Consider the following 12,006-nt stretch of genomic DNA (forward strand, 5'->3'; position numbering starts at 1 on the left):
CATTTCCTAACATACAGAAATATCGAATCGTTGTGTCATACTCCAGAAATTAATAATATAATGTTTATGTCAATTATACCTCAATTTAAAAAAAGAAAGATCACAGATCTACTAAACAAAAAACTATCAGAAGCTTCTCCTAACGATTCCTGCTGGGTTCATCTTTAAAGAGGAGATTAAGTGACAAGACTGGCCAGCACCATAATGTATTCATGCCCGACCTGAGTTAAAACCCACAAGGTTCCAGCCTATGAATAAACTGAGACAACATAACTCAACGTCCTTAAGAAGAAAGAAAGAAAATCCTACAGCCGCTTTAATTTATCCCTAAAAGCAAGAATCCTCTAAAAAAAAAAAGATATTAGAGCACTATTCCTTCACAAAAAAGAGAAGTAACTCCCAAAAAATCAATTAAATGTGTCGCTACAGAAATACTTACGTTAGTTTAAACATTAATTTTTAAATTAAACATAAATATCCTAAGGAAAAAAATAAAACTAAACTAAAAATTCTTTCTGAAGCAGAACAGAACCACAATACTCAACCTGAAGCTCAGAAAAAAACAAGTCCAGGACACAGGACCTTTCAAAGATGTCCTGTGGGCTTTCATTTAGGGTTGACCTGTATAGCATTCAAAATATTTTCTTTCTGGATTTCCCCTTTTCAGCTTTTCATCATCCCCATCTCAATTCAAGGAAGAAAAATTAATTTCACATCAAAATATAAGTACATAAAATTATCTCTTACTTTACAGATACACAACCTTAAAAGGATTTTACCCAATATCTTTAGTTCTTTTAAGAAATAAAGCAGTCACACCTTGCCAGAAGTTAGGCTGATGGAACTTCTCCAAACACATTCTAGAGTGCTAACTCCCCAGGGTTCTGGCAAAACAAGGTCAAAAATAACCTCACTCCTATTCCTATCTATTTCTCCTAGAAGAGGATGGAACATTTCCATTCTTTTCTCTCCAGGGAGCCCTACTCCCAAACATCAAAGACAGAAAATGTATCCTAAGAAAAGGGGGTCCAAGAGTTAGGATGCAAGAGAATTCTGCTGAAATTACTTGAAACAATATGATTCAGGGAGATGGAGCCAGTATGGAAATACCATGGGTTTTGGAGCCAAGCCGACCTGGGTTCCAACCCCAGGACACCGTACTCCCAGACTTCACGCTTCTTAACAAGTCTCTACAGAATGGAAACAACACACTATCTAGGAGTTGTCAGCATTGGAAGCACACTTCCAAGACTCGTCCAAGGTCGCACAGTAAGCAGGGGAGGCAGGACTTGAACCCAACTGTGTTCTCTCTCCTTTGCCATTCACATCAGATGTTTCTGCCGCTGGCAGGGAGAAAGGGAAAGACAAGGTCATGTGTAACGGGCGGCTTGGGCACACCCTGCACGCCTCTCAAGCTTCAGGTGCTTCTTGCTAGCTCAGTTCCCGCATCATCATGATAATAGGAGCGATTTATTCAGCACCTACTTACCTGGCTGGGCAGGGCATACACAGTTTATAAACCCTGTTACATAACAAGCACTCAATAATTGATGGCTACTTATACAGAGACCTTAACTTAAGAGAGCTTAAGAAAGGCTGGCGTCTTACAGGAAATTGAGTAGAGAAGTCAACCAGGCAGAAAGGAAGGGAAGAATATGTCAGAGTGGGCATTTCTCAGAGGAAGGCAGTGTGTACAATACAGTGGCGTGCGCGCTCAGTCACTCAGTCATCTCTGACTCTTTGTGACCCCACGGATTGCAGCCCTCCAGTCTCCTCTGTCCATGGAATTTTCCAGGCAAGAAAGCTGGAGTAGGTTGCCATTTCCTACTCCAGGGGATCTCCCTGCCCCAGGGATCAAACCCGTATCTCCTGCGTTTCCTGTGTCAGCAGGTGGATTCTTTACCACTAAGCCACCTGAGAAGCCCCCTACAATACAATGGCATGGAAGCGAAACAGCACCATGCACCCAGGGAAGGACAAGTGGTTCGGCATGGCTAGAGACAAGAGCAAAACTGTGGGAGGCACAGTAAGGAGGGTTACAAAGGTCTTGATACACAAAAGATGCTGGATTTTATCCTGTGGATAGAAAAAGCCAATGAACCTTTTCAGGCAAAAGGACACAATGAGATCTGTGTTTCAGATCTGTGTTTCATTCCATCACAGAAGAGAGAAGGATGAATTGGAGGAAAAGAGACTGAAGGTGGACAGACAAGTTAGGAGACTACTGCAATAGTCTCCGTAAAAGATGGTAGACCCTAAACAAAGGCAGAAACTATGTGAATGGAGGGGAGGAAGCAGAATCAACAGGATTTACTGACTCACTAGAAGTTAAGGATGACCCCCAAGTATCTGCGGAGCAGACTGAAACAAGGGGTACAGTTCGGGATCTCCTAAGTTACAGCTGTCTAGGGGGAGTCAATGGGAATCAGTGAGAGTCAGGACTAAAGATACAGACTAGAAAGCCATCTCCCAGTCAAGATAGCTGAAGCCCTGGGCATAGGTGCAATCACTCAGCAAGTGTATGTGAAGTGAGATGAAGGCTAAGGACTGACGTAGGAACACCCACGCTGGGAGAAAGAGAGAAAAAGAAGCCCAAGGGAGAGCTGAAGGAGGAGCAGTCAGGGGGCTGGAAGGAAATTATGCCGTAAAAGCTAAGGAAGAAGGAAGTTTCATAAAGATAGTGGAGCATGGTATCCAATGCTGCACAGAAAGATGCTATATACCGTGGGTCCTTTTCAGTCTGAAATCAGAAGTTACTAGCGGCCTTGGAAACAGTTGTTTCAGAGGCTTGATGAGGAAAAAGCAATGGACTGAAGAGTTAGCAAAAGTAAGAAATAAAGGATCTATGAGAGGGGGAGAACACTAGCACTCAAGAGCAAACAGGTTCCATCCAACAAAGAGCTGTGGGAAGAGACTTTTCTCAAGATAAGAGAAACCAGTACTTTTATAGGCTGAAGGGAAGGAGCCAAGAGTCAAGTGTTCAGTGAGAGGCTAAAGATGAGAGGAAAAGACAAAGGCAGAAGACTGCAAATGAATAGAGCAATCAATAAAGCCAGATCCCAAGATCCCAGGAGAGAAGGGACGGGACTGAGAGCACAGTCAGAGAGGTAAGCTGCACATCATGAGGGTGACAGCTCTTCCTCTGAGAAAACACGGAAAGGGGATAACATGGGAACTGAAAGAGATAAGTGTGAGTGTTGAAGAGAGAGGCTCAGGGAGTCTGGCCCTCCTTACCAACTAGTAATAATGAAAACTGGTCATACAGATTTGGTTCTATTTTTTTTTTTAAAGCACAGTGGGAAGGAGGGGATAAGTTAGCAACCATTCTCCTTTGCTGCCTTCTTTTTCCCCCCAATACTATTATTTATGTATTGGCTGTGCTGGGTCTTCATCGCTACGTGCGGGCTTTCTCAAGCTGCGGCAAGCAGGGGCCACGCTCTCGTTGCGGTGCAGGGGTCTCCCCGCGGTGGCTTCCCTTGCTGCGGGGTACGGGCTCTGCTCACACGGGCTTAGCTGCCCCACGGCACATGGGATCTTAGCTTCCTAGATGAGAGATCAAACCCGTGTACCCTGAGTTAGCAGGCAGATTCTTAACCACTGGACCTCTGGGGAAGTCCACAGATTTGGTTCTTAACTTTGCTTCAGAGTCCTCTTTAAGAAACTGATGAAAGCTGGACACTCTCCTCCACAAAAAGGCACAGAAGCACACTCAGCACACTACACACGACTTCAGCATTTCCAGGTCCACTAAAGCCAACCCATGCATCCAAAGATCCTGTCAGCTGTGGTGCTATAGAATTCCAAAGAAACGGGCTTTCAGAAGGTATTTTGTTCACAGAAGAGCATCCACAAGGGAAGGCAACTATTCACTATGAACACAAGTACAGGAGGAACTTCCCTGGCGGTCCAGCGGCTAAAATTCCATGCTGTCAAAGTAGGGGGCCCTGGTCCCCTGGTCAGGGAACTAGATCAAACTCAACTAAGAGTCTGCATGCCACAACCAAAGAACCTGTGTGCCACAATTAAGACCCAGTGCAGCCAAATAAATAAATATTAAAAAAAAAAACAACCACAACCAAAAACCCACAAATACATGAAAAACTTTTAATTAAACATCTATGACATAGTTACCAAAAAATGTGCATAAAAGCACTCAGTTAGACTCTAGGCATAAAGGATACAGAAGACCACCCCCACTTTCACAAATCTCAGAATTTAAAGACAATGCGTTACAGGGCCTTGGATTTACCAATGGTTTTAGGTCAAAGTAGTATTTTTAAAAGATAAAAGATCAATCTAGGGTTGACTCTTAAGTCTAAAGACAAAGTACTGAGCAAGGCTGGAGATAAAGCAACTCAAAGGAAAAGTGGATGCCAGAAAAGTTTTGAAGGAGGAATTGAAAGGATTTGTTCACTAAGGACAAATGGAGGAAAAAGCAGAGTCAAAGAACACAAGTGAAGGCTGAGTATCCACATGTGCCTTTTCATAGCTTGGAGACGCTTGAGTCTAAGAAACCATGCTTAAATGTCAGAACCATTTGCCGGAACCTACAGGCCTGGAAGTGCACACATGCCCGATGCCTGCGTGAAACAAACCAGCTACTCTTTTCTGCTCTAGTCAACTGCTTGCCGTGACCCAACACGTGTTGAACAAGGGCAGAGGGTGCCGACAGGAGCAGCTGACGGAGGAGTCAAGCCTTACTTGCGGAAAAGAATTACACAAATTGATCCCATTCATCGCTTCATACATAACTGTATTCTGCTAAGTAACAGAAGATATTAAAAACAGCCAAATCACTACGCATCTATTCACTATCAGAGACAATAAAGATTACACTTACGGAGCCCTGACTGCATGCACGCACCATGCTCAGCTGTTTTCCTAGGATCTCTTTTTAAACCGCCTTACAACTCTAGTAAGGTTAAGGCTGCCATTCCTTTTTTTAAGAATGGAAGAAACTAACACAAGGGAGGTTAGGCAGTCCGTCCGAGGTCAGAGAGCTGAGTGACAGCCAGGACTTGGATGCCAGCCCACCAGATGCCAAAGCCCACACTCCTCATGTAATCATACAACCCTGCCTCGTGCCAAGATCAAATCCCCAAGACAGAGACTTTTATGTTTCAATTCACATCTAAATGAGGTGAGCAAAAATTTATTGCACTCTTACTACAAGAAAGAAATTGGCCATCAGTTGTTTAAAGGACTTAAAGAATGACCTCTGCAGGAGTTTACACTGAGGTGAAATGAAAAACAACTTAAATAATTTTTTTAAAAAACCTATGACTGGCAAAAATGTAAATGGTGTAAGATCTGGAGCAAGAGAGCTCACAGCGGTCAGGCGCAGGTTTAGGAAAAATGTAGAACTTCAATTAATTCTTAAGGAACTGTGAGAAATGGTGCCGACGAGGTGCAGAGCAGGAGGAAGTGTTTCAGAGAGCATTCCTGATTAATCATGAGAACCATGAAGGACTGTAATCATTACAACACAAACACACGTGAAGGCCCTTTTTAGCCAATCATCTGAACTTTCAACCCTGAGGCGCTAATCCACACATAGGCCAGGAGAGAAAGCTGCCATCAAGCACTGGGCTGAGAGGGAAGGATTAGAGATGTCTCTTGTTCAAAAATTCCCCTCAATGTTATGGGACTGGCAAACGACGAGATAAATTTTTCAAAATGTCAGTACACAGAACTGGAATGTCTAAACAAGCGCCATCCTTTACAGTAAAGTGAATCATCCTTCCAATGACTTTGTCTGTCACTACTTTCTGGAACTGTCCTCGAAACCAGTTTACCACCATTCTAGTTTTTTGACAGTCACAAATAAAACCCATTTATATATAATCACTCTACTTTTTTTTCATTCACAGCCAGTTTGGACTCCAAGAGAACATCCACCAACTGACACTAAGTGACCTATAAAATGAAACTCTGCCCTCAAATAATTAAAAACTGCCACCATCAGAGTTTGCTGAGCTATGTGTCACAGGCTCTGACGAGCAATTCCTAAAGATGTGTTCCAACATAAGCCAAGCACAGCCCACCAAAAAAAAAGAGATATGCAAGTTCCAGAGAATAAACCACTTAGCTAATGCCCTGTTTGGGTTATCCAAAAACCCACACACCTGCTTTCCTTAGTACTTCTAACACCAGGAAAGACAACTGCTTAGATGTCACTTTCCGATAAAGGTGTTCTTATGAATTCGTGACTATGCTCCATATTTGAGGAGGACTGGCCACACTTTTCCATGATAAGTAAAGCAAGAAGGATTTACCAGTTCTCTGGTGGCTTAATTCTAAACTAGAGTCTGGAGACTGCAACACAATCTCAACTCAGCATCTCTCCCCTTTTCCTCTTCAACTCCTCTGCCCACCTCCTAAAGGGGGTGCACTTCAACTCCTAGCAAGCGGCCGTGTCTTAACCCTCCACCCTCAAGGCCAACCTGCACCATGCTTTGAGGACCCTGAGTTATGTCATGAAATAGACAGGAGAAAGGGAGGATGTGTCTGGGTTTGTTGTGTTTGTGCTCAGAGAAGTGTTCAAACAAGAAAAGGGAGGATCCCTTCCTGTGAGTGTTATTTTATCTTAAATACCTTTCCAGTTGTCACCCTGGGACTGTTCTCAGGCAGAAAGACTCCCACCCCCGCCCCCTCCTCGATATGCCGCAGACAGCCTTCCTTCCTCCACTTAGGACTGAGCTGCACCAAGCTAATCACAGCCCCCGCTACCAGCGTCCAGGTCTGTACTCACGGTTCTCTGCTGTTTCTTTTTCACAGCAGACAGTTTCCTCTTTTCTTAGAAGGCAGCCTCTGTACAAACTCTCATGTACCCTTTGGTCTCATGAACTATTTTGTTGGCATTTTTAAGTAATTTCCCTTTCAGACTCAAAGCTCTTTGAAAGCGAATACAGTACCCTGCTAACCTCTGTGTCCTGAGCACACAGTAGGCAGAAAATAAATGTCTGCTCAACCAAGTAAGTGAATGATAGATTTTAAAAGAGATTTCAGAAAGACAATCTAATAAGACTCTTTAGAATTATGGCATACAACTTTGTTTTTAATAAAAGTTTGGTTTTTTTAAAATATTTATTTGGCTGCATGAGGTTTTAGCTTTAGTACATAGGATCTAGTTCCCTGCTCTCGGATCGATCCCGGGTCCCTGCACCGGGAGCCTGGAGTTTTAGCCACTGGACTACCAGGGAAGTCCCAACATACAACTGTTTTGTGGCATTTGCTTAGAGTAAAAAGTAGATTTAATAGCTTATGCAATAACTATACAGATATTTAAGTCATTCAATGGTAACAGATGCCATAATAATATGGCAGCTTAAGATACTGGCACTAATTAGTGAGCAGCTAATATTCACTGACAAAACACTAAACCTTTCTGAGTCTTGGTTTTCCGTTCTGTTCAATTAAAAAAAAAAAAAGTGAGGCTCGAATGACATATCAAATCATAAAACAAATACAATGTATTATCAGACAAATTTAAACAAATTCCCATCATTAGTGTTATTTTATGTGCATACACTTGACTAAAACATATGATTTAAGTTCAAACAAAGCTCATTGCCAAATATATAAAAAATATAACAGTACATGTAGGTCATGAAAAAATTTCAGTTACGAGAATACTTATAGAAACCTCCTACCTATTCAATTAATCTACAGAAAAGCTTGTGACTAGGTGTTAGTTCAATTTTCAATGATTCTCCGGACAGTGCTGGCCTGTTCTTTCTGCTGCAAATGCGGGCAGCTTGAAGTACCAAGTCCACAGTGACCCGCCTGAACGGAGCACCAGCCACAGCTCTGGGCTCTGCAACGCGCTCTGCGGCAAACGGCCCAGGGAGGCACAACCTGTGTTCCAGCGCAGAGCTGGCTCATCTGCGACCCAAGCCCGCAGCTGAAAACACAAGTGAGCACAAAGAAAATTCTTTAAAGGCATACAGCTCAGGCAACCGCTATAATTAGGACCCACTACAGCCTGAACCGAGAAAAATGAATAAAATCGAGGAATGAGAGCAACAAAGCCAACCACACACAATAAACACAGAGTTAAAAGTATCTTTTTTCCCAAAGAAAAAAGCACTTTTGTCAGAGCAGTAACTGTAGAGAAAATGTAAAACAAACAAAGGTCCCTTCAAAATATGCTAACAGGCATCACAAATAACACTGTGCTATAGATTTGGGGATTGCTGCTGGTGGTCTCAACTTCACTTGAATTCCTAAAAATGTCTACCTACTTCTCCAGTCAACCATTCTCCATACTTTAAGCAAGAGAGACAAACAGATGGTCAAGATGCTGACACTGCAGGCCTGAGGTTTTTCAACTGTATTTTTTCCAGTTTTCCATCGTTAAAAGAGATGAAATACCGGATAATGTAGCATAAATCTTTAAGAAACCATTTCAAATCTCAGCCACATGCCAAACCAAAACAATCCTGCAACAGGAAATAAACCATGCACTTGTCCTGAAAAAATGCTGAAGCCTTAGCCTTACAATCTGTAGGAGTTTCACACCTTCTTCAAGGAAAGGTGAGCTAGCCAGTATGAGTCCTAGAAACAGTTCCTTGGAATCATCTCTAGAAACAACCAGAGAAGTAAAGAATAATCAGCTGGAAGCAGATACACCAAGAATAAGGAGCTTCCAGGATTTCCCTCTCCATGTAAAAGCAATTAACTCCTATTTTTAATCTCTTTCTGACGCAAACATCCAGCCAAACTTCTCTCCTTCTAGCTAATCAAAGATAGCTGATGTGTTACTCTAACTTGCTTTAAAAGTCCAATTTGAATGAAAGTCATCATGGATTGAATGACAATGCTTTAGTCTAGAGGAATGAGGTATTTCGAGAGGTAGAATCAAGATAGCAATGCCCTGAACATTTCACATAAACAGACTCATCCACCACAACTGATACCGGGGACTGGCCAAAGAGTAACTTCCCAACTGATTAACCGAAAAATAATACGTTGCTAATTGAGTGCAAATGAAAAGGGCACCTCCCTATACATTGGGAAACCCTAACAAGGTTATTAAAAATAATTATTTCCCTCCATGCCCAAGTGACTTTATAACACTCAAATCTTTTTTTTTTTTTTTTACTGTAAAGGATGGGGGGAGGGGCTATGTAGAGAGAATGCCTTGATAAGTAAACAAAAAGTCAAAACTCTCCTGGAAACTTGTCACATTCTTCTTTTCCAATCAGCAATTTTTAATCCACTTGAAAAATGCTAGTGGAGAGGGCTTTTGGCAAAGAACTCAAGAAGAATATGCAACTCTGGGGGCACCACCACAGTACTGATATCAAGCTTGGAGAGAATGCTGCTTTTGTCTCAGAGGCAGCCTGTGACAAAAACAGGAACTTTATGGAGAACTGATCACAACTGCCCAAGAAGCCTGATCACATGCCCACCACAGGGCAGCGTTTCTCTCATTGTTGTCCAGGGACTTCTCGAATAATAGTAGCTCGATTTATTCCATTCTTTTAATTCTCAAAACCAATCCAAGCGTCCTTGTAACAATCCATTGTCAAAAGAAAGACCGTGCCGGCCAGGATTTGCAATGTAACCAGTAGCCACCTCTCTCCTTTCCTAAGATTCCAAAAGGTGATCAGATGCGGAAAATTCAGCCCGAATACAGGCACCGAGGGAAGAAAACAACAACAACAACAACCCTTTTGACAAACGTGGTCTAAAAGCCGCCCCGTGTGTCTCTCTCTGGGTTAATGCCACTGCTTCTGGCCTCCTTAGGACCCTCAACGGCCCACCCCGCTTCTATCTCACTCCTGTCACTGGGGAGGCATCTCGCATTGTTAAACAAGGAAGAAGAAATGCTGGAGGATTTCCCCTGTGTCTCTCTCTTTTTCTGAAGGGGGGAAGGGGAGCTGAAACAGGCGTGGGGCCCTCCCCTGGAAGAGAGTACAGGAGGACTGGAGCAAGCTGTCAGCCACCCCGCCGGCGGCCTCACCCCCACCCCGCCCCCACCGTGCCCCGGCGCCCGGGCAGGAGCCTGAAGCGGGAGGACACAGCTTTGTCTGGGGTTTGGGGGGACAGGGAGCGCAGAAGCAGCCCGAGCCTGAAGACCTCTCCCCCAAGCCCCGGCTCCCCCGCTCCCAGAGAACACCATCAACCACACGGAAAGCCACTTTCCGGGGTAGGAGAGGAGGAGAGCGACCCTTCACGTGAAGCCCAGGCCAGATTTCCGGCACCCTCCTCCCCTCTGCCCGCACGGCCACAAGGGCGCGCGGTGGGGACCCGGTCTCCCCTCGCCGCGATCCGCAGCGGCGCCCGGGCGCCCGCTCCCTCGCCCGGCTCCTACCCTCCGAGAGCTCCAGCTCCAGCTCCGCCAGCTGCGCCCGCACTTCGGGCGGCAACGCCGCCACCGCAGCCGGCGAGGGCTCCAGGCCTCGCTCCGCCATCCCGGCTCTACCAGCCACACTCCGGAAGACAAACGAGGGGGCCGAAGGAGGGACGGACTGACGCGGGCCCACACCCCGGCTACAGGATCCGGCTCCGGCCGCCGAGCGCCGCCAGCGCACCCACTGCCGCCGCCGCCATGAGCAAGGGTCACGTGAGCCCGGCGGCCCCGCCCCCGGACCCAGGACGCACCGCCTCCGCAGGCGAGTCAAGCTGCGGACTCCCGGGCTGATGGCGCCCTCTACTGGAGATTCCTGAAACTACGAGTCCAAGCCCGCTGCCACGATTTCTCTCCAGAGAAATGGGCTCACTGTGTTGCTGTGGACCCGGACGTTTACCTTTTACGAACTCGCGAGGAAGGAGTTCTCAGGGGCCCCAGGCCTTGCTTTTTCCAGTTCTCTGCACCTAATAGTGTATGCTTTTATCTTGCCCCTTTATTCGTTTCCCGGGCTAATTGACACCACCCATTCATAATGACTTGAACTCAGGCAGTTCTTTTCACTGGGGCTTCCTGGTCACATTTACCAGGAGCTTTTTGTTTCTAAGGGGCTTCCCAGGTGGCGCTAATTGGCAAAGAACCCGCCTGCCAAAGCAAGACATGTAAGACACTCAGGTTCCAATCCCTGGATCTAGAAGATCCCCTGGAGGAGGGCATGGTAACCCACTCCAATATTCTTGCCTGGAGAATCCCATGGACACTAGAGCCTGGCAAGCTATGTTTCTATTTCAGTTCTAGCATTTAAGACAGAAGGAGGAGAATCTGCGTCCTCCTGCCTAGACTTCTGACCTCTTCCCAGAGGAGAACTTTGTCTTCCTTATCTTTTTATCATTCTTAATGTATCATTAATAGGTGTTCCAAAAGTATTAGTATTTTAATTCAACTTAAGGATCCAGGCCTGTATGTATTTTTTACTACTTACGTATTTATTTTTAAATTTTTCGTTGCTCTTTCTTGCTGTGTGCTGGCTTTCTGTAGCTCGGTGAGATGGGGCTACTCTTCATTGCCTTGCACAGGCTTCTCACTGAAGTGGCTTCTCAATGTTGTGGAGCGCAGGCTCTAGACACTTGGGCTTCAGTAGTTGCAGCAGGTGGGCCTCAGTAGTTGTGGCCCATGGGCTTTAGTTGCCCATGGAATGTAAAAATCTTCCCAGACCAGGGCTTGAACCCATACTCCCTGCATTGGCTGGCAGATTCGAGTTCACTGTACCACCAGGGAAGTCCAGACCTGTGGGTGTATTTACCAGAAAATACTGGGACAGTTGGGAGAAGGCAATGGCAACCCACTCCAGTAGTCTTGTCTGGAAAATCCCATGGATGGAGGAGCCTGGTAGGCTGCAGTCCATGGGGTCCCGAAGAGTCAGATAGGACTGAGCGACTTCACTTTCACTTTTCACTTTCATGCACTGGAGAAGGAAATGGCAGCCCACTCCAGTGTTTTTGCCTGGAGAATCCCAGGGACTGGGGAGCCTGATGGGCTGCCATCTATGGGGTCGCACAGAGACGGACACGACTGACGTGACTTAGCAGTAGCACTGGGACAGTTGCTTTAAATTGCCATTCTTTAATAGTATTGTCTTTTATGTAAATGCC

At 45.2% G+C, this 12,006-nt stretch overlaps 1 protein-coding gene across 2 annotated transcripts in view; it reads right to left on the minus strand.

Annotated features, from left to right (window-relative positions):
• Positions 1-10,581, minus strand: part of DIP2B (disco interacting protein 2 homolog B) — a 230,131-nt gene extending 219,550 nt beyond the window's left edge. The window contains exon 1 of one of the 2 annotated variants that reach the window (XM_069584350.1): positions 10,319-10,581. In XM_069584350.1, the coding sequence (XP_069440451.1) occupies positions 10,319-10,418 (100 nt within the window). In that variant the 5' untranslated portion in view covers positions 10,419-10,581. The remainder of the gene's footprint in view (positions 1-10,318) is intronic. The other variant, XM_069584351.1, reaches the window with a different exon arrangement.
• Between the last annotated feature and the right edge of the window lie 1,425 nt (positions 10,582-12,006).

Source organism: Ovis canadensis, chromosome 3, assembly GCF_042477335.2.
Source record: "Ovis canadensis isolate MfBH-ARS-UI-01 breed Bighorn chromosome 3, ARS-UI_OviCan_v2, whole genome shotgun sequence".
NCBI classification, from domain to species: Eukaryota; Metazoa; Chordata; class Mammalia; order Artiodactyla; family Bovidae; genus Ovis; species Ovis canadensis.